At 57.7% G+C, this 26849-nt stretch overlaps 1 protein-coding gene across 2 annotated transcripts; it reads left to right on the plus strand.

The window, feature by feature from the left end:
* Window positions 1–1331: 1331 nt before the first annotated feature.
* On the plus strand, window positions 1332–26491 carry TRIM29 (tripartite motif containing 29). Of its 2 annotated transcripts, XM_015242137.3 has the most exons (10): window positions 1332–2355; window positions 9915–10010; window positions 10786–11019; window positions 12141–12339; window positions 14921–15022; window positions 17464–17547; window positions 19639–19734; window positions 21058–21156; window positions 22673–22749; window positions 25558–26491. In XM_015242137.3, the coding sequence occupies exons 1-10, from the start codon at window positions 1552–1554 to the stop codon at window positions 25618–25620; spliced, it is 1854 nt and encodes a 617-aa protein (XP_015097623.1). In that variant the 5' UTR covers window positions 1332–1551; the 3' UTR covers window positions 25621–26491. The 2 variants fall into 2 exon arrangements, with proteins under 2 accessions (XP_015097623.1, XP_006207784.1); XM_006207722.4 differs by lacking the exon at window positions 21058–21156 and having other exon boundaries at window positions 1337–2355.
* The last annotated feature ends 358 nt before the right edge of the window (window positions 26492–26849 follow it).

Genomic DNA, 26849 nt, shown 5'->3' on the forward strand with positions numbered 1-26849 from the left:
TTATTGTAGATGACTAGCTGCTCAGTCTGGTGAGCCAAAGGGAGTGAGGGCACCTGGATTCCAGAAGGAAGAGAAACCCACTCCCCTACGTGCAGCCCAGGATCTGCCACCCCAGCTACACCCACCTCCTGCTCTGCCCCAACCAGCCCAGCCTGGGAGAGGCACAGTCCTTTTCTTGGTGTGGGGGCATTGACTTCCCACAACCATGGCAATGGGTCACAGCCCAGAAGGGGCTAGATGGCATGTCCTGGCAGCAGCAGAGGGTTCCCCAGTGTTCCTGCAAGTGGTCAGAGAGAGAAAGTGGCTAGAGCTGTTTTTTCTCACTTTTCCCGCTGAGGTCTGGGTTTATATGACAGTCCTACTCCAAACAGCTCACTTCTGAGATGATCTGAGTCCACACTTCACTGGCCTCTTTTTGGAGGGTATTGCCTGTGGCCTGGTGGGCAGGTTTTGTTCTGAGTCACACAGCAAACCTACTGTGGAGACAGATGAGAGTGAAGTGTTTGGGCCCCAAGGATGCAGCCACCTGGCCTGGTGCTTTTGCAGTCCTGCCCCTCGCTACTGTTTCTCTGTCCTTTGGATCCAAGCAGGTTCTAACCTGCTCTGCTAGAAACACATAAGCGCCATATCCGTATGCATCTTGTTAGGGCTGCTGGGACGGGCATGACTTTGCAAAGCCACCTTTCATTGAGATATTCAGGTGGTTCTGTGACACCCACGCTGAAAAAAGGGGCCTTAGCATCTCAGAGGCCCTGGGTTCAAATCTCAGCTACACCACTTGACTTAGGCCAGTGACTTATCTTCTTAGAGCTTCGGTTTTCTCATCTATTAAATAGGGCTAATTGAACAGGTTGTTGTAAGGGTTAAGTGAGCCCATGTCAGTTCTGTACCTAGCACAGGGCCTGGAAGTTGGCATGTAGGATTCAACAACCCGCAGCCACTTCACTCCACATTAAAATCCAAATCAAACCGAACACATCATTTCCTTTAAGATGAGAAGCAACTCCACTCTCAAGGCAGGGGATTTTCCTCTGAAACCCAGGCCCGCAGATTACAAGGCTATTTGGCTTGTGTGACCCAATTAATAGCCCTCTGTCCCATGGGCCCTTGCGGACACCTCACCTCCTGCCCCAGGGGCCGCTCAGCTCAGTGAAGCCTGCCCACCTGTGAGGACAGAGGCGCCCACCTTCCTGATGAGAAGAAACTGCGTCAGAAGGAAAGCAGCCCATCTGGTTGCTGAGCTGTGGAAAATAATTAAACTGGGGGAGAGAAGAAAACACTTCTTTAAAAAACCAGGTTAGGTATGAATGTGCAGGGCGTGGCCCCTGTATAATTAGGCGCTCTGCTGGCTCTGGGAGCCGCCTGCCTCTCCCGGCCCGTTGTGTCAGGCTCGCCTGCGGCCCCTCCTCTCCGCTCCTCCTCCTCCCTGGTCCCTGTAGGTGTGTCTCGGGCTCTGTGGCAGCCTGTCCCACTCCCGGCTGAGACGCCGCCCGAGAGGTCACCCACCCTCACCTCCAGCGAGCCCGACGCCGACCAGCCCGGTGACCCACAATGGAAGCCGCAGATGCCTCCAGGAGCAATGGGGCCAGCCCGGAAGCCAGGGATGCCCGCAGCCCTCCGGGCCCCAGCGGCAGCCTGGAGAATGCGGCCAAGGCCGAAGGCAAAGAGGCCAAGACCACCAATGGGCACGGCGGGGAGGCGGCCGAGGGCAAGAGTCTGGGCGGTGCCCTGAAGCCGGGCGAGGGGAAGGGCTCCCTTTTCTCGGGAAACGAGTGGCGGCGGCCCATCATCCAGTTTGTCGAGTCCGTGGACGACAAGAGCTCCAGCTACTTCAGCATGGACTCCGGGGAAGGCAAGCGGTCCCCCTACGCCGGGCTCCAGCTGGGGGCCGCCAAGAAGCCGCCCGTCACCTTTGCCGAGAAGGGGGAGCCACGCAGGTCCATCTTCGCGGAGCCCCGCAAGCCCACGGTGTCCATCGTGGAGCCCGGGGAGGTCCGGCGGAACAGCTACCCCCGGGGCGACGCGGGCATCCTCCTGCGCGCCAAGTCGGGCTCCGAGGAGGTCCTGTGTGACTCGTGCATCGGCAACAAGCAGAAGGCCGTCAAGTCCTGCCTGGTGTGCCAGGCCTCCTTCTGCGAGCTGCACCTCAAGCCCCACCTGGAGGGCGCCGCCTTCCGCGACCACCAGCTGCTCGAGCCCATCCGGGACTTCGAGGCCCGCAAGTGCCCCCTGCACGGAAAGACCATGGAGCTCTTCTGCCAGACGGACCAGACCTGCATCTGCTACCTCTGCATGTTCCAGGAGCACAAGAGCCACAGCACCGTGACGGTGGAAGAGGCCAAGGCCGAGAAGGAGGTAAAGCCTCTCCTAAAGGCTCTCCTCCCTCACCGTGTCCCCCGACCCCATTTCCGCTGCGGGTCCCCAGGGTCTGGGGCTTAAATCTCTGCTGTCCCTGGTTCTTTTGGAAAACAGTTCTTTCCCCTCTACACCCTCAGGCCGGGAGTCAGAGGCGGTTTGCCAGTCCTCTAAGCCTCAGGAGACAGGCGTTTTCTAGATGAGCAAATAGGCGCTTGGAAAAAATGAGGGGCTTGGCCAAGGTCATAGGATAAATTCAGTCAGTCAGGGGATCAGCACTAGGTCCTGGGCTCTGTGTTTGGCTGGGTGTTTCTTTCTTTTTTCCTTTTTTTTTTTTTTACTTAAGGGGAGAGAATTCTTCCCACCTAAGCAAGGCTGGCCCCTGGGGAGTGGGTCATTGGCGAGTAGAAGGGAACTTGGGGACCACTTTAATGTCCTTTTTTCTAGCTTTAGAGCTGGCCTTTGCCGTACAGTGGCTTCTTCTTGTTCTGTCTGATCCCCCAGCCAGTCTCTTGACTCCCCCAGTGGCCTCCTTTATCCTTCCCTCAGCCGGGCCCTGACGCTTTGTGCGTCTGGTTGTATGTGAACGTGCCTCAGCCTGTAGGGCTGGCAGGGGCTGGAGTGTGTGTGGGGGGGTGTGCGTATGTACGCATGTGTGTTTTATATGCACGTGGGTGTTTATGTGCGTATGTGGATGTTTGCATGATTGTGCATGTGATACGTAAGTGGGTTTGCATGCGTCCTGTGTACGTGGTTATGCCTGCACTTCTGTGGGGGAGGAACGGAGGCGTGCGGAGGCTTGTGAACGTGGCACACCTGGAGAAGGTGTGCTGGGCTACAGCTCGGCTGTGGCTGCTGCCCCCGGCCCTGCAGGGGCTGGGCTGCTCTCCCCTCCACAGCAGCACAGCACCCTGGCCTGGGCAGCCTCCCGCCAGCATGAACCTTCCTGGCGGTCAGTGCAGGGGACTCGAATTTCTGCACCCCTCAGAATGAGGCAGCACAGGACCTCCTCTGTCTCCAGCCTTCCTGACCAGGAGTTTGTGGATCACTCTCTCCTTGTACCCCCTATCTACACCCCTGGGCAGGAGGGATGAGTCAGAGAAGGGGACAGACTCAAAGATCCTTTCTAGGAGCCTCATTTGGCCCAGGAAAAAGGTGACCCTAATTCCCCAACTCCCTGACCCCAGCCTGGCTTCACGCTTCACGCAGGGAGATGGAGACGGGGCGCCTCGAACTCAGAGTTCACGTTCTAATTCTGGGGCAGGACTCAAAGACACAGTCCTCGCTCTTGAGGTCTCATGATGTAGGTCAGGAGGCAGAGCAGACACACAAACCAGTCTGGGGCACACCCGCCCAGTTGCATAGCAGCGGCCGTAAGTAAACACCAATTCGCAGAGGACAGAATGCCAGCCTGGACGGAGAATCAGCAGTCTCGTCCGTCTCCTCTCCACCTTGCAGATGGGGACGCAGGCTCAGAAAAGGGAGGGACCTGTCCAAATTCAGTGTTTGAGGAAGAAGCCCCCTGAGTCTCTTCCAGTGTTTGAGAGCAACTTGGGGGGAGGGCGTTGAGGGGGATGGGATTCAGGAGGCGTGTGTATTATTATTATTATCAGGGGAAAATGTCTCATCCACTGGAGTGACTTTAATGGTGGGAGCTTCAGATGATGTGTGTGTGTGTGTGTGTGCGTCAGCAGCACAGGTAGGCAGGGGTGGGTGGTGCTGAGCAGCTGAATGGAGACGGAGATGGAGCGGAGCACATTGTCCAAGCCCGGCTCTGCTGGAATGTCAGACGTGGGGGGCGCTGGCCCAGCGCAGCATCAGGTGGGTTGACGGATCAAAGTGAACAAGCATGTCAATCCTGGCATTCTTTGGAGGCATCCCCTGCAGACCCAGACCTCAGCCCACACATGTCTTTTTGCAAGGAACCCTGTCCAGAACCTGTTCTGCAGGCTGGTTGGTGGGGCACAGGTGAGGCGATCGCTGCCCTGTCTTGGCTACTTGCGTGGGGCTGTAGACAACACCCAGGGCTGCGGTGCTTGCCTCCTGGGCCTTAGCTCTACCTAGACTCTGAGCAGAGGCAGTGCTGGAGAATGGTGTGCCAACGTGACGATCCTTCCTCTGCTGTCCCAGGTCAGAATGTTTCCAGTTCCACTCCAAAAGCCACGAGGCATTTGACAGCTGTCCTGCGGTCCACCCCTCTGCCGCTGGACGTTTCCTAGGCTGGATTAGATTGATAAGACTACCATGTACATATCCATCCCTTCTGTGTCTCATGGCCCTTCCTTCTGTCTATCCCGAGTGCCTTCTGCTGCATCACGGGTCGGGGTGGAGGACTCTTGGCAGAAGGCTGCTTGCTGTGGGGCAGCCTACCTGGCCTCTGTACCCGTGGGTGGCCCTGCCAGGCGTGGGTCCGAGTGGGCTCTGGGTTGGCAGCCTGGCAAGGCATGTGGAGAAGCACTCAGCCCAAGAGTGAGGTCCTAGCTCATCAGTGCAGCTCAGGTTCGGCATCTCGGCCACTTTCCTGACTCCATCATTTGGCTTAGGTCATTTTTGGCGCCATAGCCTGGGTCTTTGCCCTTCGTCTCATGGCCCAATTTTTCCATGAAGGCTGAGCTGCTGGGCTGCGGGGCATGGGCCCGTCCTTGAGCTCTGGGAGCTGTGCCGGTCTGGGCAGGAAAGCTGTTTGGGTGGCCAGCCATGGCCAGGAGTCGGGGAGAGGAGCCAGGCTAAAGGGCTGGGACCACCTTCCCCGGAGATCTTAAGGGGGAAACTCCTGCTGTGGGACAGGGTGCGTGAGGAAGGAGGTAGAATGTCATCTGTGGGCGAGACAAAAGAGGTATGGAGACAGAAGGCAGGGAAGGGAAGTGATGGGCAGGCGGGTGAGAGACACCCCAGTCCTTGGGGAGTACATCTATGTGCCGGGCGCTGGCCTAGGCATTTGCATGGTTACTCCTGGCAACAGTCCAATGGGGTGGGAGAAACGGCGCCTATTTTATAGGTGAAGAAATGGGCTCAGAGATGCCAAGAGACTTACCCAAAGTTATACCGCTGGAGAGTGGCAGACCTGGCATTCAGGCTCAGTGTGAGCAGGCTGTTTTTTCTCCGCCATTTTAAACTTTTTTAATTAAAAGAAATTTAAACTTTTTTCAATTAAAATTTTTTTTAAATAGAATTGGCAGGGGCTCCTTGGGGGTTCTGATTCAGGGGGTCAGGGTCTGGGATCTGTGTTTTTTGGTCTCCCTTGGGATTCTAATATGTAGCCAGGTTGGAAATTGGGAATCTGGCCAATTTCACTAGGAAGAAACCGAGGCCTAGAGGGTGGAGTCGCTTCTCAAGGGCCCACTGCGGGTCTGGAGGTGGCCTGTGTGCTGCTGTTCCCACCCCATCTTGCCCCTTTCCTGTCCTGACACCCGAGGAAGCAGAAGGAACAGTGAACTCCAATTAAGCAGACTAATCCTGGGTTGTTTGATGTCTGGGTGGAAATGGGGAAATCTATCCAGCCTTTCAGATTCTTATCCAGATAATTACCATTTGTCTTAAAGTACAAATTTGGCAATTAACTGGCTCATTTGGCAAATGTCACAGTCAACGGCCCGCGTGGTTAATTCAGGCCAGGGGAAGATCGTGACTCCATCTCCCCTCCCCTGGGAGCAGCGCAGGTGCACGTGTCCAGGTGAATGCTCAGGTGTGTCTGCACCTGAAGGCCCCGTCTAGGCTGAGGCATCACCAGCCTCTGGCCTCCCCTCTGCTCTCAGGAAGACCTCTCCTCCCCTAAGGCCGGAAGGATTTCAAGACTGGGTGGTCTACCCAGCGCCTGTCCCAGGCACTGGAGCTAGAGGCATCCGACACAGAGCAATGTGGGAGAAGGAAACAAAGAAGGCATTGAGAGACAGGCCTGGGCAGGGTGGAGGGAGGGAGACAGTGGGTAGGAGGAAGTCAGGAGGGAGGTGTAGATAAGGGCGGAGCTGAGGCCCAGTCAGACATCAGGGGATTTAATCAGATTCCAAGGGAGGAGGGAGAGGGAGAAAGCTGGGGCCTCGGGGGGTGATGGGAAGGGTGCAGGGAGGAAAGGGGGTGACAGGAAAAGAGGCAGAATCACCAGGTCGCACCCTCTGTGAAGTGGGGGAGCCTGGGCAGGAGTGAATGGCACAGTCAGTGTCCTAGGAGATACAGAGAATAGCCTGGAGGTTGAGACCACGGAACAGGAGCTGAGTCCTGTTGCGTCTTGGCCTTCCCACTTCCTAGCCGTGAGAACTCAGGCAAACTACACAGTCTTTCTAGGCCTTGGTTTCTGCATCTGTAAGATGGAATAAAACCGCTTATCTCCACAGGGGCTTTTGCAGATGAGAGGAGAAATGTCAGCACATAGGAGATGCTCAATAAGGCAATTAGCATCCTTCCTTCTCCCACTGCTGCAGGAGAGCCCAGTATTTGAAGGCTCCCTACATTATATTGTTTCCTATATCCTGCCTCTTCCAGCTTTTGTGCAGCCCTGCCAGCAGGGGAAAATTGCCAGGAGCCAAATGGATGCTGGACACATCCCCAGAGGTCTCACCCCAAACGCTCCTCTCCTGACAGGATAGCGCTCACCCCAGAGGTGAGAACGGACCCCTCCAGCAGCAGAGATTTCCCAGCCCAAGGTCCCTCCTGAGATCCCGCTGTGTCCTGCAGGTCTGGGCTTGCAAGGCCCGCTCCCAGCTGGTGTTGACTTCCCTAGCGCCCCAGAGAAATCAAGAGACCAGTTTCTCCTCCGCCCTGACTGATGCCTCCGCCCTCTGCTGTAGACAGCGCGTCTCCGTTTTTGAGCCTGCCTTCGAATGTTTCCAGATCAGCCGCCTCTCCCTCTGCCCCTCCCAGGTCACTGACCTCTGGCTCCTGTCTGCGAGCCTCCCCCTTCCCTCCCTGGACCCCAGGGGCTGACTCCCTCTGCCCTTGGCCTAGGCTCTCCAATGTTCTAAACCCCTTGTACTCGGTGCCTTCTTCCTCCCTCTGGGCCAGTGAGTCCGGCTCACATTAGACCTTTCTTTACCTGAAGGCCCCAAACCAGTCCCGCCTCCTCCCCCAACAGCTGCCAGCTGGTCCCCCCACCCAGCACCCCCGCTCACTCGGTGGCTCCTCCTTCACCTTCTCTAGGCAAACCTCCCACAAGAAGATGGTTAACCCGCCCACACCCACTTTAACCTACCTTCATTCTGTTTCCCCTAGTATCCTTCAATCTTCAATTATCCAACATCTAAGCCCCAACTTTGCATCTTCAGCCTGACGTCTTGTTCTCCCTGCCCCCCGCCACGCACACCTCACTCTATATCCCGACTGTGCACACAGCACACCTGGACCCAGTACCGCAGCACATGCCATCCTTACCACCGACCACCACCAAGACCTCACCTGCTCGTGCCTGCCCACTCCCCTTGCCTCCTGGTGCCCTGCTGGCCTGCCCACCACCCCGTCATCTCCCCTCCCCACCTGGCTCCTGGTCCATGGAAAGTGCCCCACACAACAGTGGTGATGGGACCACTGATCAGCGCTTTCTCTGTGCCAGGCTCTTTCTGAGAGCCTCACTTGCCTGATCCCAGTTCATTGCACAACCTTGCTGGAAGATGGCCCTCTTACCACCTCCATGAAAGATGGAGAGACTGAGGCATGGAGAGGTTAAGTTACTTGCAAAGGTCATCTCCCCAGAGGTGGTGGTCACTGGATTCACACCTTTGGACTCCCAGTTCTGGGCTCTGGGGTCTCCCTCCTGGATGCCCCAGGCTCCTTTCATGGAGGGAATGCCCTGCCCACCCTCCCGCCCCCCAAGGCCTGGGGGTGGGAGTGAATGTGCCTTTGTTCTGTTTCTCTTGTTCTGGGTGCTGACATGGGGGCCCACAGGGTGAGGCTTGGTCTGCCTATCGAGCCCAGGCTTCTCAGGAACCTTCTAGGCCACCGGCTCTGCCAGCCTCTGTGTGCTGGGCTGTTGGCTCTGCCCCATGTGGGTCTGGTTGCCTTTGCTCCCCACCCTCCCATGACCGCGTCTATTGACAGCTGACTTCGCCAGCCCTTGTCCAGAGACCAGGCCAGATCCTCATCCTCGACTACTTCTATTCCCCTCTTCTTGACAACCATTTTGCGTCTCTGGTGATGGCATTTTCCGTGTGGTGGAACTTCCAGGCCACTGCTGACGGGGCACATGCTTCCTGAGAAGAACTCAGTCTCTTGCCTGGAGAGCCCGGGGTGTGGGTGGGTGGGGGGTGCAGGGGTTGGAACACGGGGCTTTCTGTCCCGGTTCTCCACCAGCTCCTTGGCCCTCTGGGCACTTTCCCAAGAAAGCCAGGAAGCTTTCTCTCCCATCAGTCCACTTCCCTGGCTGTCCGCCCCAGGGACCCATCGGCACTCCCGGCCTGGCAGAGCGTCCAGTGGGTGTGATGTGTGGTGAAGTCTGCGCCCAGCTGCTCAGGGCTCCTTGCCAGCGGAACTCACATTCCCAGTGGTTTGTGGTTTCCACAGCTTGACTCTTCTTGTGGGTTCCTCAAGGAGACGGCTGGAGAGAGGTGGGACTCTGTTTTCAAAACCCAGCACAGCAAGGCGATCTTGAGCACTCTGGGGTGTTCTCAGATGCCTTGCGCTTCCTGCCTTTAGATGGAGACCACCCACCTGGCTTCTAATCTGAAAGTTGCTTTGGGAGCACCAGTGGGGAACCCCCAGAACAGAAGGGGTGCCTCTTGGCTGAACTGGATTGGCCTTAGCTTCATGCCTTTCCTTTGACTCTGTCATAGCTGCTTTTCAAAGCAGGGCATTTTTCCAATGGAAGGAAACTATTTTTTCATTTCCATCAGAGCTCCCATCCCAGCGCACTCCTGGTAAGTCCTTTTTCCCACCCACCCCGGACCTCACAGCCCATGTCCTCTTCCTGAGCTGAGGTTCCTAGAACATCTCCTTCTCTCCTCTTGTCCATCTTCACCGCCTCACTCACTAGCCTCTCTCCTCCCCCAGGGACCCTGAATAAAGTCCCGGTCTTGCCCAAACTGCCGACTGCACTTCCTTTCTCATAAACAGGTTTATAGCCGTGCTTGTCCAGGCGGAGTCCCCGCTGGCAGCATCGCAGGCTTCTGCTTGCAACATGGGCCTCACGTCATGTCATAGAAACGCTGCACACTGTTACTGCCACCAGACACTCCCTGGGCTGGGCTGGGTCCCCTTTCTCCTCTAAGCTGTTCCCCAGTGGCTCCAGATCCATTGAAAGGAGTGGGAACTCCATTCAGAGCTCCCATCCTGCTCACGTTGGGTGGATGGCCTGGCAGAGGATCAGCCCCTATAAAGATGTAACTGGGCTGCCCAGCCCCAGAGCCCTGTGTTTGTGGTGAGATGGCATCTGACTTGTTGCTGGATCCTTGGTGGCTGGCGTGATGCCTGGCGTATCCGAGGGCCCAATGAGTGTTTGCTGACTGAAGGGCTGAAAGCATGCGTGGTGGGCCCTCCCCCAGTCTGTCCCCTGGGTGGGCCCGCTCCCTGATTCTCTGGTTCTTTTCCACCCCCTCCTCCTGACCTCTCCTCTGACCCCGACCCCTTCCCTGCAGACGGAACTGTCACTGCAAAAGGAGCAGCTGCAGCTCAAGATCATCGAGATCGAAGATGAGGCGGAGAAGTGGCAGAAGGAGAAGGATCGCATCAAGGTGAACAGCCCCCAGGCCCCCCCTGCCACGCAGCCTGGGGGAGGTGGGCCTGCGCCCTGTCCGCCGTCCCGGGCCCACCTTTACACCGCACTCCTTTCCTCTGGATGCTCTTACCCCCTTCAGCATTTCCACCAATTCCCCTTCTAAGTCTGGGCCAGGCATCCGGGCAAGATGTTGTCCAGCACCTGACGCTCATTTTATGTCATCCCATCAAACCCTGGACCAGCTTGTCCTCCAGCGTGTCTTCCAGTGTCCTCCGCTGTCTGTGCTGCCCATCAGACTACCCAGCCACCGAACGCCTGCCATTTCCCCTCTATGTGTGCCTGTGTGGCTAGATGTACACCTGCCATGGTTTGGATACTTGTAAACTACAATCTGAAATCATTGACTCTTGACCCTGGCTACAGAAACAGCCCATCAATTCACTTTCAGAATGATGTTTGGTTCTAGCTGAGGTTTTCCTAACTCCAAGAAGTGGGAACTTCTGGGTCCATGGAGTTGCCTAAAGGTGGAATGTTGGCTCACATCAACCCACCAAAGGGCAGAAGCTTCAGATAATTAAGGAAAGGTGGGCTGTAAAAGCCCCTGGCTGTCTGTATCAACAGATGGCATCCCTCAGTGATGTCTTTGAATGAGATTCTTGCCTGAATATGCTTGTGGGGTCGAGGCGGTAGAAATGCCCTCACTCTGTGTTGAGAACTTAAAGATGCACCCACTGGGGAGGTCCTTAAATTACTGAAACCCTCCTTCCTCTTTCCAATTACTCTGGATCCAGAGCTTTACCACCAATGAGAAGGCCATCCTGGAACAGAACTTCCAGGATCTGGTGCGGGACCTGGAGAAGCAAAAGGAGGAAGTGAGGGCTGCACTGGAGCAGCGGGAGCAGGATGCCGTGGATCAAGTGAAGGTGATCGTGGATGCTCTGGACGAGAGGGCCAAGCTGCTGCATGAGGACAAGCAGACCAGGGAGCAGCTGCACAGCATCAGTGACTCGGTGCTGTTTCTGCAGGTAACAAGCTACTCCTCCGCCATCAGCCCCTCACTCCTTCTGTCCACTACCCAGACCCTCATCCAGTGTCTGTCTGTCCATTCATCCATCTAGTCACCATCCACCATCCAGCCATCTATCTATCCACTTGTTCCATCCAAGCTCCATTCCATCTGTCCATTTCACTTTTCCATCCAAGCCATTTCCCTCCCTACTTTAAAGATGGCACACAAGTATCACCTTGTACCAAGTTCAATTTGTATGTACTAATAGTGCTCTAGGCTCAGAAAGAAAGAGTTCTGTGCCTGATTTGTGATGCCTGCTTTGGGTATGGGGGGGCACATAAGTGCTGCATATTTGTTATCTTTGCTCTGTCTATTCCTCCATCCATCCTTCCCTCTGCTAGACTGTATTACTGAGTGCCCAATACTCTATTAGGTGCTGTGGAGAATGGAAAGGTGTAAGACATGGTTTTTGCCCTCAAGGAGCTGCATACCAGCTGGGAAGATAAGACACGTACAGTTAGAGAACAATATAGAAGTGTGTGTAATTAAGTGACGGAGCGTGTGGCTCAGGAGATAAGTGGAAGCTCTGGGAAGGGCAAGCCGGCTGGGGTGATCTAGGGCAGCTCTGTGGAGGAGGGAGAATTTGAACTGGGTCTTGAAGGCCTGTCAGGATTTGAGAAGGAGGAGGGGTTCTCCTGGGAGGGAGAAGGAAAGTGAGAAGTGCCAAAGCGTAGAGGAAGGACCGAGTGCGTGTGCAGGGGAGGTACCGCCACAACCGACCCACGACGCGGTAGCTCCTTGCATTTCTTTCACTCCCAAAGACTTCACAGCTGGTGTCGCTCCCACAAACCCCTACGAAGTAGGCATGATGCACTCAGTTTAAGAGATGGGAGCCATGGAGTCACATATCTGATGCTCGTGCCATCAGGGATATGAGCATCCAGTGGATGTTAGTTGAACCCTTTCATTTTACAGAAGAATAAATGAGTGCCCAGTGAGGAAAAGTGGGGCTAGTTAAGGACCTAGGACCCAGCTCCTCTGGCATCCAGTGCTGAGACTGCCCCTGCCCCTGCAGGCAAGGGTCACCCGAGCTCCTAAAGACCAGGAAGGTTAATGGCTTCCTTCCTTTCCTGGTAGGAATTTGGTGCCCTGATGAGCAACTACTCCCTCCCCCCGCCCCTGCCCACCTATCACGTTCTGCTGGAGGGGGAGGGCCTGGGGCAGTCGCTGGGCAACTTCAAGGACGACCTGCTTAACGTGTGCATGCGCCATGTTGAGAAGATGTGCAAGGCAGACCTGAGCCGTAACTTCATCGAGAGGAACCACATGGAGAACGGTAAGGCCCTGCCGGTGGGCAGGCCCCAAGGCCATGGATGTTTTCTCCCAGGTCAGTTCCTGCTGCCTGGTGCAGGCTGGCATCCAGCCAGCTGGCGCCTTGCTGTCCCCAGCCACCCATCCCACCTAAGGGTGTTTGGACTAGGATTCAGGGATGGTACTCCCTTCCCTTGAACTTACTGCCAAAGTTATGCAGCTATTAGAAGGGGACCCCAGGGCAGGGAGCATCCTGGGCACTGGCTGCACAAATGTCTTTTTCCCATGGGTTGTTCTTCCAACTTGGGGATTGGTTTCATTCAGATCTGCGTCTGACTGGGGGCCCCAACCCAGCAGCTGTGTGGGTGCTGCCACTTGTAAGGGCCAGACTCCAACCTGGTGGCTTCGCAGGCTCCAGTGGACGTGACCTAGAACTGCACCTGCTTGGAGGGAGAGCTTGCCTGTCAGCCATCACTGTGCTGAGCAGTGTTAAGCCCAGAGGCTGGACTTGGCCTAGTGGTCAGGCTGGGGCACAGTGTGTCTCGGTGACTCACCAGCTCCCCTGAAGCCAGTGTCTCTTCTGAATCACAACGTCCTCTGCAAAGCCAACTGCATCACCTCCCAGAAAGCCTCCTAACATGAGAAACTGTCCCCATTAAGTCCTTTTCCACCAGTCCCGGCCCAGTCCCTTTAGGGCCTGAAGCTGGGCACTTCCCCCAAACCCCACCGGGTGGCCCAGGCCTTGAGGATGTGGCCTAATTAATGACTTCCAACCCCAACACCCCAAAGGAAGTAACTCCTGTCTTTGGTCTCTGAAAGGAGCATGTGATTCTTTGGGGGTCGAGAAGCGGGTAACGTGCACAGACAGGCCAGGGCTCAGGGGGCGTATGGACATCTTGGTAATGGTGACACCATAGAATGTCGCTGTAAGACGTGGGGGACAGTCAGTCACACCTGAGGGCAGATGAGCCTTTGCATCAAGATAATCACTTGGCTTTGAGTAGCACTCAGATCCTGAAATCTTCCTGATGATAGTGGGGACGATGCTGATGGTGATGGCCCACAGTGACAGGCCTGAGTGCTGGCTTCGTGTGAGCTCCTCACTTGCCTTACCCTAGTCTCCTCGCAGGATGTACTGCCTTTCACAGATGAGAAGGCAGAGGCTCAAGGAGGAGATTTTCGGAGGGCACAGAGCTAAGCAGGGTGAGCTGGGTTTCACACTGCTGTTCACTCCCCTGCGTCTTCTCATCCGAGATGCTGCTGAGGCTGGTGGCTGTGTAGAGGAGTTGAGAGTGTGATGATCACAGCCCCTGGGGTACAAACCTGGTGGGGGATCCCCTCGGCTAAGGTCTGGCCAGACCAGTGAGGATGGCCCTGACTTAGTTGGGGTGGCCTGTGAGCCTTGCAGAGACCCCCCACCTCCTGCTGCCCACCCACTGTGCCATTTCTAGGTCATGATTGTATTGGCTGGGTCTTCTGTGCAGGTGTGGCCGTGTGCCCTGTATACGGTGTGCAGGAAGGCGGCCGCCAGGAGCAGGGTGGGTGCAGCTGATGTCAGCTGCGCTACACCTCTGCCTGGGGCCCTGGGCCTCCGTGTTGGTGTTTTGTCACTTTTGTGTCATTGGGAGTGTGTCTGGCTGTGGGAGATGGGGGATGAATCAGACCGCGCAGTGACCACCCTCTCTTCCTTCATGGCAGCCTGCCCACCAGACCCAGGACTCAGCCCCACCGTCAAAGACCCCAGGGGCCTAGAGGCACCAGACCACCTTCACCCTGGGCTTGGCAGGGAGGGAGCTGGGCCCACACCTAGCAGGACACTTGTTTGGCCCCTGCCTCGCTCACGTGTTGGAGATGTGGGATAGGGGTTGAAGTCACTCACTCCTCTTGCCTAGGAGAGAGGGAGAAGGGCAGAGGGAAAGCAGACGAGGAAGCAGCAAGAGAAAGGAACGGGGCGGAGGGCGGCTGGGGGAGGCAAGTGTGGAGCCGCAGATTTGTCTGAGTTCAGGGCTCTGGTGGTGGGGGTAGCGGGGAGGGAGCAGTGCCCCTCCAGAGCAGCTCACGCCCCTTGCAGAGGCTCAGCTGGCTCGATCCCTAGGCATGGAGGCCAACACTGGGTCCTCATTCCACCCCCTGGGCTGCAAGCAGTGGTTGGGACAGAGCCAGGAAGTAGGGATGGAGGCTCAAACCCCAAATCTGCCCTTATTGGCCATGTGACATTGGGCAGTGGTTCCATTCACCTCCTGAGCCTCAGTTTCCTTATCTATCATGTGGGGATCTTCATACCAGCCCAAGGGTTGATGCACACATCAAACAAGAGACAGAGCGCAGGAGCGCCTTGTAAACTGCAAAGTGCCGTGCACAGTCCCACACACAAGGGCCAGTCCCGGGAGGGTGGATGGCCCACTGCAGACCCTCTCTCACCCCTCAGGAGCTCGGGGGCAGAGGGGATGCTGGGCAGGGTGCCACCTTCTCTGAAGTTGGGGACCTCGCCTCTCACTGGGACAGAGGGGCTGTGGGCTGACTCAGCGGAGCCCAGCGACGCCTGCTGTGGGTCAGCCCCTCCTCCCCACCTGCCCCTCCACTGACCTGACCTCTGTCCTTCCCAGGGGGTGACCATCGCTTCATGAACAGCTACAGCAACAGCTACACGAGCGAGTGGAGCGCCCCGGACACGATGAAGAGATACTCCATGTACCTCATGCCCAAGGGTAAAGGAAGGGAGAGGATCATGCCGCATGGTCCATGGGGAGGCTCAGCCGGGTCCCCCCACGGTGATCTTCGTGGATGCCCCCGGGGAGGTCCCGGCGTATACCTGTTTCCCAGTGTAATGAACAGCTCCTCCCTCCAGCCTTAGTCTAGCATCTGCTCACCTGTGACTCAGGCAGTCCCCTCAGCCCACACCCTCCTCTTTTCTTCCAGAGGGTCTCCTGGCTCCTGGTCTCACCCACTCCCATCCGCCAGACTGAGCTGTGTGTCACTTCCCCTTGGGTTTTTGCAGTCCTGTGGTAGGGCTGGCTCCTCCAGGACTGTCCTGCTCTTCAAGACAGGAGAATGGATGGCTGGTCTTTTAAATTCCTCAGCCCTCCCTCTCAGGAGGCCCAGCCTGGGGGGCGGCGGCCAGGTGGGGGTATAGCCCAGCGCCTGCCAGTCCTTGCCCTGGGGCAGCCTGTCGCATTCTTTGGGGCCAGCAACAAACCACAGCAATGTCCGTTACATAAGGGTAAGTGTGCCCGGTGGAAAGAGGGGTGTGTGCAGGTGTGTGTGTTGGGAGGGGATCAGAAGAAGAGAGGGTGTGTAGGGAAAGGGGAGAAAGAAGACATGAGGGAGACGCCAGGAGCCAAGAGTGGGGAGCCCTGAGGCCCTGCGCACTGACTCACACACAGACACAGTGGGAGGGCCCCGGGGATCTGGAGAGATGAGCTCAGCAGAGAGGAACCTCAGCTGCCCCACCCAGTTTGAAAACAACACCTGGGCTTCCGGGGAGGCAGCTGGCCCCCAGGGCCCCCGCCCCACATTCCTGGTTGGGGCCAGGTCCGGGCTGGCCAGTCCTACCCCCTTTCCTCCCCCAGGTGTTGTGTTTTGCGCCTTGTTCTGTAAGAGGCTGAGCTGCACTGACCAGCCATCCCAGCGTCCCTGGCTCCGGCTTGGGCCCTTCCGGCTCCTCATCTTCTGAGTTCCAGACCTTGACCTGGCGTTGAGCCCCCCAGCTGGCCCTTGCTTGGCTCGCCTGCTCTGCAGAAGAGGGAGAGGAGCAGAGCAATAATGAGGGTTTGAGGAAAGAGTGTGGAGCTCCCCCAGATGCCACTCAGAGAGCCAAGGCCCGGACACCCTGGGCTGGTAGCTGCCCCCTCACTGTCTCCATCTGAGAAGGAGGAGGCTGGACTCAGCTGTTAGGAGAGCGTCCAGGTCTGTCACTGTCAGTCAGGCTGTGACATTTGTAGGTAGAAGAAAAAACAGGTTCTTCTGGTGTCTCCGCCCTTGTCCTGGGGGCAGGAGGGAGGAGGAAGTCTGCCCTCTGGGAGCTCCCAGGCTGGGGATGGAAGCAAGGGAAGGGCCAAGGAGAGTCAGCGAGGAGTCACGAATCAGGGCCACCGAAGGCCAGCGGCCTGAGTCTGGGGGCCTTAGGGCAGTGGGATTGGGCAGTGAGACTTTCCAGGAGAGGTTAGTGTCCAGGCTCCCTGAAGCAGGGGCCATGTGCTCGGAAGAGGGCATGGCTGTGATGGACAGAAGGAAGGACAGCATGTGCAAAGGTTGAGAGAAGGACCAGCACCTAGGCCAGGATGGGAGTGAGGGCTGATTAGGCAGGAGGGGAGGAGCCGATGGAGGACTCGGACACCTGTGGGTGGCGCGTTGTCCTCACCTGTAAAGCGGAAATGTGGAGCCCACTCTGCCTTCCTCCCAAGGCTGTTGTAGAGCTCGAATGGGGGGAAGGGAGACACCTGTGCTGTTTGGGGCCTGTCCCTGGGGGAGCATCCCCATGGCGGAGGAGGTATTCCTGGCACCAGCTCATCAGCTGCCTGCAGCTGGCGGCCCTCACTTCTCCAAGGGCCCAATGCCTCTCCTCCCCAATGGCGGCCGTGGCCCTCCTTCCTCGCAGGCACCCCATTTCCCCGCCTCTGGGGTCTCAGTCACACAGGGCCTGGCTCAGGGGGGAAGCGTTGCTTTTCCAGCCTCTGGTGACCCTCAAAGCCCCCAGATAGTGTAACCACACATCTCGGTCACTCCAAGACCTTCCAGGTTTACTGGTGCCATTGAAATAACTAATTGTTTTGTTCTGTTTTGTTTTGTTTTTTGCAGTGGGGAGGGTAATTAGGTTTATTTATTTATTTTTTAACGGAGGTACTGGGGATCGAACCTCGGACCTGGTGCGTGCTAAGCGTGTGCTCTACCACTGAGCCATACCCTCCCCCGTTGGCATAGCTATCAATAGCACCCCTTTCACTCTCAAAAGCATCTCGATTTGAATGGTAAATGACGCGGTCACCTTTTCTGCTACCCAAGGGAGCTGTCTTGGAGGTAGAATCCAGGTCCTGGGATAGGCAGTAGGGGCTGTTTGGGGGCGTTACATCCCTCAGGTTAGAGCCACAGGCCCCCAGCTGAGCCAGGCCCACCTCTCTGTGCTGACAGCCCCTCCTTGTGTGCCTCACAGGTGGGGCCAGGACGGCGTACCAGCCGGCATCCCCCAGCCGCCTCACCAAGGAGAAGAACTTCAACAATCTCTATGGAACCAAAGGTAGGAGGTGGCGTGTTTCGAGGGTGGGCAGGGCCTGTGTGGGGGCCGCGCAGGCAGGGGTGGGGAGCTGGGATGGGGTGCGGAGGGGTCCTATTAGCTTCAGTTGTGTGTGTGTGTGGTTTGCACGTGTGTGTCTGTGTCTGTGTCTGTGTCTGTGTGTGTACACGTGTGTGACATCCTTAGGCTGAGGAAAGCCTGCCGGGCACGCCAGCACCACTGGAAATCCCTGAGTCCACACGATCTTCTCCCTGAAGGATGAGTCAGGGGAAGGTGGACCCCGGGGTTAGATGTGGGGACCTCCCTCAGGACCTTTACTGATTTGGGTGGGATTCCTGTGTCGGAAAGTCACACAGTAGTTAAGACAGACCAGTGCAGCAGTAAATGAGAAGTCAGGAGCCGTACGAAGTGGGCCGTCCCTGGAAACACAGGCGATATTGCTGCCAGTGAGGCGAGCGGGGAACAAGCCCTTAAGACCCAGAAGAGGTCACATTGGGGTGGAGATGCGGCTTCCCCAGAGAGAGCTGCCAAGTACAGGGTCCCCTCTGCCCGGAGCACTAAGGGCACCACTGTGCTGGGGGCAGGGTTGAGCCCTGGATAAGCCCAGATTTCAGGGGCTCCTGGGACATGCCAGCCACGTGCAGGGAGGGCAGGGACTGGGCCCCCTCAGACGCAATAGCAGGAGGTCTGAAGAGGCGAGGCAGGGAGGGAGGGTGCTCTGCCGTGAGGACAAGGCCCCCGGAGATCTGGAGTTCCGGGCACCGTAGCCAGGCCTCTGTGTCCGGGATTGGGTTCATGTTGTTACCACCACAGGCTGTGAGCTCCGCGGGGGCAGAGGCTGGGTCTGTCCTGTTCCCTGCTGTGGCCCCAAGGCCCAGAAGAAGGAGGAACTCGGCAAACATTTGTTGCACAAGAGGAAGAGGGGACGAATGAGTGGGTGAAAGAAATGGCAGGTGTATGGGCCCTCGGAGCCTTGGCTGGAAGTGCTCTGTGAGGCTCCTGCTGCAGAGCCGGCCTGGGATCCCTGTGGGAGGGGGTCCACGATGGGGCAGGCGGCCAGCCCCAGCCATCTCTGACCACCGGCCCGCTGCAGGCAGCTGCAGAAGACCGCCAGGGCTGGTGGGCTCCGGTGTGGAGTGAGCTTGCCTGAGGGCAGCCCCCCACACTTCGGGCTGCCGAGAGGGAGGGGCTGGGGGCTGCGTGGAATGCCCTGGTGGCGCCCCTGCTGTTCCTTCCACGTCGTCCCCACGGCCTCTTTCCCTCTAGACTGCAGGGGCGTACTTGCAGATGGACGCCTGCAGCCTATTCAACTCGGCAAACAGAATTTCAGGGCTTGTATCAGCTGCCGCCGTCTCCAAGTTTTAGCGCGTTTGTACTTACTTGTTCCTTTGCTCATTGGTTCATCCATCAGCCGTACAATGAGCACCTTCCAGGAACCAGGCTGGCTGCCAGGCTCTGGGTGTGATGCTGGGTCAGACGAGCATAACACCTGCCCCCACGGAGCCCAGTGGGAGAGACGGACCATTGAATGTGCAATCACAATGAGATACGGGGCAGGGGGCTGAGACACACGCAGACTTGGGGGAGATGACATGGAAGCTGACACCTGAAGACCCGGCACAAGAACTTGCTGAGCCGGGTGAGCAGGTGGACTATTCTAGGCAGAGGACCTGGTCTGTGGGAAAAGCCTAAGGCAAGAGAGAGCCTGGTGTGTGTCAGGAACTCAGCGCAGCCTGGTCGGAACGTTGAGTGGTGGAGAGGAGGAGATGGGGGGGAGCCAAGAAGTAGAGGCAGTGGTGAGGGGTGGGGCAGCAGCTCACGGAAGAGCTAAGGGCTGTGTTAAGGACATTGTACCTTAATCCAAGGACAGCTGGCCTTTAGGTAAGGCAGGGACAGGATGACACTTTATAGTTTAGAGGGAGAGCTTAGATGGCAGGAAGGACTGGCTGGAGGCATGATGGGTGGCAGCCCAGCACCATCCTGGCTTGAGACATGGTGGGGGCTGGAGAGATTCACAGAAATGGCCACTTCCCAGCCTCTGTCATCCCCCATGCCCAGCTGCTGAGGGCTGACACCTCTTTCTTTCCCCACCAGGTAACTACACCTCCCGGGTCTGGGAATACTCCTCCACTGTTCAGAACTCCGATGACCTGCCTGCCGTGCAAGGCAGCTCCTCCTTCTCCCTGAAAGGTGAGCCCTACTCTGTCCGACTCTGCTTTTCCAGGTGCCCTGAAAGCCCTGGGGCCTTGGTCTCTGATCACCAGTCCCACCTTGTAGGGGTCAGAGCCTTGCCTCCATCACATCTCTGCTGTCCAGGAGGGACAGCATTTCTCAGCAGTTTGACCACCACACTCTGGTCTCTCAGGATGCATTGTGATACAGGCCTCAGGGTCAGGGAGGTGGTGACATGCCACAGCCTCTACACTCCCCACCCCAGACATCCCCAGGGTACTTCCGTCAGGCTTAACTTCTGAGTCTTCCTACTGCAGAAATCTTATTTAACTTTGTTGCCCAGTGACTCCCAGCCTCTGCTGACTCTAGAATCCTGCGGCCACATTTTTCAGCATCCCACGGAGCCAGAGTCCTGCCTACTGCCCTTTGGGACAGGCAGATTGCATGACCTCTACGGTCTCCCAAATCTGATTCTGTACCCCGCAGCAATTCTGACACGTTTGAGTGGTCAAAACTGGGCCAGACCCCAGCTCACAGTGGGGCCCACAGCCCCACATCCCTTCCGAAAAGTCCAAGGGGCAGCTCTGGTGGGCTGTGGTAAGAGAAGACCTGTCTGTCTTCTAGCCCGCAAGACATCTGGCCACGGGTGGGTGGGCTCAGGGGGAGGGAGTGGGAGCAGGGCTGTGCGGGGCAGACAGACCCCCAGGCAGTAGCCTCAGGCAATGGCTTTATCATCCAGCTGTCCCTTCTGGATTGGATCCCAGCCGATGCCCAGCATGGGGACTCTTGGAACTACAAGCAGGGGGATAAGATGAGAGGGTCTCAGCCCGCAGGATTCCCAGGCCTGGGAAGCTCTGGGACTTGCCTTGGCCTGTCTGGCTTCCAGCAGATCCTCTCTGCTCTCTGGTCAAGCTTGGATCAAAGGCTACCCGGCAGGGAGGACAGCCACCCTTAGCTGTTAATTGGAGCGTTTATGCTCCCCAGAATCTCCCTGTTGGCCTGCAGAGCCTCCACAGGGGAAGGCTTTGGCCTAGGTCTGCCCCTCCTCAAATACACTAGGACCCTGGGAATAGCCCAGGGACATCTGTTGTCACCATCACACAGATCTGCTCACCAGATCCGCTGGGGGTGGCCGTGGATGGGGGCTCTGGGCAGGGGCCGCTGGTGTGGGAGGACAGACCCCACCTGCATCTACTCTGGGGGTGGGGAGGAGGCAGGGAGTATGCTCAGGGTGCTGGGGAGGGCTGAGCAAGGGCTCTGAGAGCAGCAGCACCCATGGAATGTGTGGCTCCCTCTGGCCCCTCCTGGGACCAGTGCTAATGCCTCTCTCTCTCCCACCAGGCACTGGGAAAGTCCCCTATCAGTTCACCACCTTGGGACAGGCCACCACAGAGTTTTCCAAACCACTGGACGGCAGTGGGCTGTTTAAAAATAATCCTGGTACCTGCCTGTTTTGCATCCCCCAACCCCTTCTCTCTCCCACAGCCGGGCAAGTGGGACATCCTATGGGGCTCTCTGCCACTTCAAGGGTGTCCTGGTGCCTCCTCCCAGAGCCCCCTGGAAGATGATGCATGCCCCCACTCTGCCATCCTTAGCCCACCCTCCCCTGGATTCTGCCCGCTGTACAGGCTGGTGTCCTGGACCATTCCCCTGCCCCATCCCCATTCCCGTCTCTCTCATGGCTGACCTGGGATTTTTTTTCTGGGAACTGAGAAGTGAGACTTGAATTCTCCCCTCTCAATCTCCCATCAGGACCTGAGGAACCTCTCTTCTCAAGGCTGTTCCCACCCCTAGAAGCAGGGAGACACTGGGTTCTCTGCTCTGTCCCCCCTTCTTGCCAAGTGCCAGCCCTGGGGAAGGACCAGCTTTGCTGGCAGCCTGGCAGCTCTGCAGGTGGTTTCTGGGCCTGACCAGCTCATCCGCCGTACAGCAGGCCAGGGCAAGTCTACAGCCTGCTCCTGCCAAGGACAGACCCTGTTTCTTTCTTGAGCTTGTCTAAATCCAGGTCACAGCCTGCTCCCTCCCAGGCACCACTGCCGGTGTCTGCAGCTGAGCGCTGACACGGAGAGGACTTTTAACAGTTCTGTGGACCGGAGCTCCTTACAGGTCCCACTGGGCTGCTTACAGGTCCCACTGGGCGGGGAAGTGGGCTCGGGCAGCGCCACCCCAGACCAGCGCCTTCGGGACCAGGCCCAGACGGTGCCCACGTGCTCCCGAGCCCGTGGGCTTGCTGTTTTAGCCCTGGATTGCTGCCATACAAATGACTCCCCCTCTCTGGGCCCCAGCCTCCTGCTTGTGAAGCAGGGAAGACGAAGCAGAACTGGGCAGGAGGAACGTGAGGATGAATTTTAGAGTCCAGCAAACCTGGGTTCAAATGCTGCCCACTGATTATCAGCTGTGCAGCTCAGGGCAGCAGAAACAGGGAGAGCCCATGTGGAGTCCCAGCACGGTGTTTGGCATGAGCAGGGCCAGTGAATGGGGGGTGTCATCTATGCAGTGTGGACAGGGGGAAGGGTGGCAGTGGGGTGGGGGGTAGTTGGAATGAGCACCTCCTGGTGGAAATCCTGGCAGGTTGTGCTTATAAAGTGGCTTTCCAGGACTTCGGGGAGGGGAGGGGTCTATGTTGTGAGCCTTGGGGGAGAGGGGGGAATTCCTCGCAAGTAGTATGATCCTGACCTGGATTTGGGGGTGACAGTCCTCTGCTGCCTGGCCCGGCCCACCTGGCCTGCTCCCCCTCCTTCTGTCTGCCTTGGTGCCTCTTCCCTTTGGCCCGCCTCCGTGGGAGTTTTCATGTCGACCCCCCTGGCTACTGCACGCCTCTTCAGGGATGGCTGCACTTGGTGATGGGCTGGATGGAGCTTGGCGGCCACTTTGCAGATGGCGTCTGTGCTGCTCCGGCCCTGGGCCCTGACCGCCAGCCCATGCTCTCTCTGACCCCAGCCTCTTGTCTCCCCAGGTTACCCCTCCCTCATCAGGAGCCAGAGCCCCAAGGCCCAGCCTCAGACTTGGAAATCTGGCAAGCAGACCATGCTGGTGAGTGAGGGCCACCAAGAGAGCCTGCCTGGGCACGAGCATGTCCAGAATGGGCACTGAATGGGGCTCCCAGGAGCAACTGGCCACCACTTGCCCAGGGCCTGTGGGAGGATGGTCTCTGGGCCATTGGGATGGAGGGAGGAGGCAGCAGTGGCCTGAACACCTGGGTATTCCAAAGAGCAGTAAAGAAAGACCCAGGGCTACTAGGCAAGGGGCTTGGGTAAGCACATGCTTTCTGGGCCTTAGTCATTTAATCTGTAAAGTGGGCAGCCCTGGTTTCTTTTTTTATTTGCAAATGGTTGTTGGGCCCCTATGCTTATGGAATGGTGGCCCGGCAACACCAGCTGAGTCCAGGGGACAGATATCCTGGAGATGAATCCCATTTCCTGGGGGTGAGTCTCCAGCTCTGACAGCATGGAGGCCATCTGGATGATAGTGCGGGTGAGGCATTGGCTGCAAAATTAGGAATAGATATATTTAGGGTTCAATGGCTAGTGACCCTGAGTTGGGGGCATGAAAGGGCAGCGCTAGAGGGAAGCACAGTTTGGGGGTCCAGCCACCTGCTGGCTGCAGAGTCCCGGGTGAGTCAGATCCCTCTCTGGGACTCTTCTTTACTGTATAATGAGGGATGAGGCGGTCTCTCGTACCCTGTAGACTTGTCTGAGCCCTGCCCGAGGCCTTGGCGATCAGGGGCTGTTCTTCACGTGCGATGCCTCCACCTCCCTGAAAGCTCTCTCCTGAAGGCCAGGCCCTGCTGAAGGAGTCGGCCAGCTGCCCTGGGATGTGGGTGGCACCGGCTGGGCTCAGGGGCTGGAGCCCCGGCTCCCTGTTCTCTTTGCACTTGGAGGTCAGAGCAGGGAGCGGGGATTTGCTCCCGGCTGCGGTGACTGGGCTGGCTTAATTGGAGGGACTCTTTAATTTGCTGGCAATGGAGCTAAGTGATGGTGTGTGTAATTTGAGCTGGGCCCAGGGGCACTGCAACAGCAGGACTGCAAAAAGCAGATACAGAGAGAAAAGGAAGGTTTCTATTCTTGGGTTTGGTCCTTTCCCTCCCTCCCACGTACTCTCCCACCCTCCCAGAACCCGGGTCCCAGGAAACAAAGCTCATCACCACCTTGAGATACCTGGCAGGGCAGGGTTCAGGGGAGCTCAGCTGGCATCCAGCACTGCTAATGTGGAAGGATGCCAGCCTGGGAGTCAGGACGCGGGGGGCCTGGCCCCAGCCCTCTCACCAACTTGCTGTATGAGTCATTCTTCCTCTGTGCCTCAGTTTCCCCATCTGTAACATAAGTAGGAGGGCCTGGATGATTTCATAGCTTTCTAACTTCCATGTGCTGTGACCCTGAGCCAGGGAGGGCGCAGGGGTGTGTATGTGTGTGCGTGTGTGTGCGCATGTGTGTGCAGGAAACACCCTGCCCAGATGCTGTGCCCACCTGCCATCCTGGGCTCTTAATAAAACTGCACCATTCAGTGACCTGCGATCCATTTTACTGACCCAGCCTTCCTGTAGGAAAGCCTTCAGCCATTTCTGGGTCTATTCACTTTGCCTTATTGATTACTTTGGGGTCCAGGCTGTAAGTAAGGGATCAGGAGACCTGGTCCAGGCCCTGGTCCGCCCCAGAGGAGCTGTGTAACTTTGGCTGTGTCTTTCCCTCTCTGCGTCTCCATTGGTCCCACTGTTTAATAGGTGGTTTAACCAAGGTCTGAGCTAAGGACTCTCAGCCCCTCGTCCCGCTGTGGACCAGACGTAGGCAAGGAGCTACTATGGATACAAATTTCCAGGCAGGCAGGGCCAGGGGCAGGGCTGGGATCACTCTTGGGGGTCTCCTGTTTTGGAATCAGTGGGATGTGGGGTGGGCCCAGGCTCTGACCCAGCTCAGGGGCAAAGCCACTTCCAGAGACCTCCCTAGAGGCCAAGGGTGCTTGCGGGGGCAAGTGGTGGCTCAGATGTGCTTTTCCGTTGCAGCCTGGCAGGCGATTTCTCAGCGCCCTGATGAAGTGATTGGGAGGAGAGGGGAGTGCTGATTTTGTGAAATTGCTGTGGGACGTAATACACAGGGCTGGCAGGAAAGTTGTCGCCGGCACTGTCCCAGAGATGCTCCCTGAATCCCGATGAGGAGGCCGGGTTGAAAGAAGCAGAGGGGCTGGGGTGGGAGGCCCCTCAGTCTGTGTTGGGCTGGGATGGTGGTCTGTGCCCCCTGCAGCCCCTCTGTCAGGGAGGATAATGCAGGGAGCAGAGACCAACACTTGAAACTCAGAAGTGTTGCACTGACACGTGGGGGTGGGGGTTGAGCTCTGGAGCCAGACTGCTGGGGCTCGAATCCCATCTCCTCTGCTTACCAGCCGGGTGACCTTGGGCAAGTTGCTTAGCCTCTCTGTGCCTTGGTTTGTTCATGTATAAAATGAGTATGATAATAGTAACCTGCTTAATTGGGTGGTTGTAAAAATTCAGCGAGACCATCTACATAAAGCCAGTGAGTGTAGTTCTGTAGAGCAGAAAACGCTACCAATATTGATACAGAATGGGAGCTACGATGCCGGGAGGGGAGAGACAGTGTGAGGAAGCTGAGGTTCAAGCTCGCCAGTTGACTGATGGAATGAATTCTAATTAGGATGTGAGCCCAGGACTCGATAGCACTGGGGCCCTACCCCAGTCACAGGGGAGGTGGAGCTTGCGGGAGGCCACGGATCCCTAGAATTGTTGGGGTTCAGACCACAGCTGCTTCCCAGGGGAGGGGCAGGTGCAGGGGTCTGGCTGGCTGCTCCAGTGCCATCCCACCTCCCTAACTGCTCTTGTCTCCCCCGCAGTCGCACTACCGGCCATTCTACGTCAACAAAGGCAACGGGGTCGGGTCCAACGAGGCCCCGTGAGTTCCAGGAAGGCGGGAACGAGGGGCCGCCACCCGCCCTCCCCGCCGGCCCTGCGGCTCTTGCTACTCTTCTCATCTGTGCGTGGTGGGGGAGCCTGCCCCGCACCTGCCCTCCCCCAGCCCCCAGCCCGCTTCTCAGGGCCGCCTGGCCTGCCCCCTCCTCCCCATTAGCCACGCTCCATCCAGGCCCCCCCCCGCCCCCGCTTTGTGACTCACGGTCGCCGTCTTTCCTGCGCTCAGAGGCCAACCCTCACGGGCATGCAAGATAGCGGGCTTCTCTCCCCTAACTCGCCACCCTCTCCTCTTGGCTGGGGTGGTTGGGGCCAGTGGTGGGGGCCCAGATGGTACCAGCCTGCCTGCCCTGCCCAGGCCCCTGCGGTCTTCAGGCCCGTTGGCCATTTCTTTCCAAGCCCCGACTGCGCGATGTGGTCAGTAGGAACCTGGCCACGGCAGCTGCCCATCTCCCATCCACACGGGCCCACCTCTTCCCAGCAGCCCGCTCCCCCCCCAGAAGAAGACTGGCCCCGTATGCCCTGCTCTGGTCCCCCCACCAAAGCCCAGGCTGGCGGCACCTGGAGCTCTTGGACACTGCAGAGGGAAACCTCAGTGTCTTGGCATCATCCCACCTGGCCTCAGGTCCCCCCATGTCCACCTTGAGTCCACGGTCCCTGAGGACACGCTCTTCCGGCTGGCAGGATGATCTTCACCAAAATACGCCTTTCTTCTACCTGCTGAGATGGTTCCCTTGACAACATCTGCTCCACCCATGAAAGCAGCCACTGGCCCAGGTGCCCTGAGGGAAATGGAATTTACCCATGGAATTTCAGTAGTTTTATCATTTTGTTTCTCCTCGGCAATGGGAAGTGAGCTGGCCGGCGGGAGCGTGGTGGGGCTGGTAACCACCGGTGCTTATTTACAAGGGTGCCTTGCCCCTGCCTGCGCCCTCGTCCGCTTCCCCCATCATGGTCTTCCTCCTCCCTCTCCCTACCCTCTATGTTGCATGTTGTCACAGGGCCCAGGGCCTGGAGGGGAGCCCAAAGCAGCAGCAGCGAGGCGGGGGTCACCTCTCCTCTCACCGCCCCCCTCCCAAGGGCCCATGGGGGCTACAGGGGGAGGGGCCAGCTAGCAGGGGTGCAGGGGAGGGAGGGAGGGAGGGAGGGGTGGGAGGGGAGGGAGACGTTCAGCTTGGGCTTCCCCTCCTGAATAAACCATTGGTCGCTCACTTCTTTG

This window comes from Vicugna pacos, chromosome 33 (assembly GCF_048564905.1).
Source record: "Vicugna pacos chromosome 33, VicPac4, whole genome shotgun sequence".
Classification (NCBI taxonomy): domain Eukaryota; kingdom Metazoa; phylum Chordata; class Mammalia; order Artiodactyla; family Camelidae; genus Vicugna; species Vicugna pacos.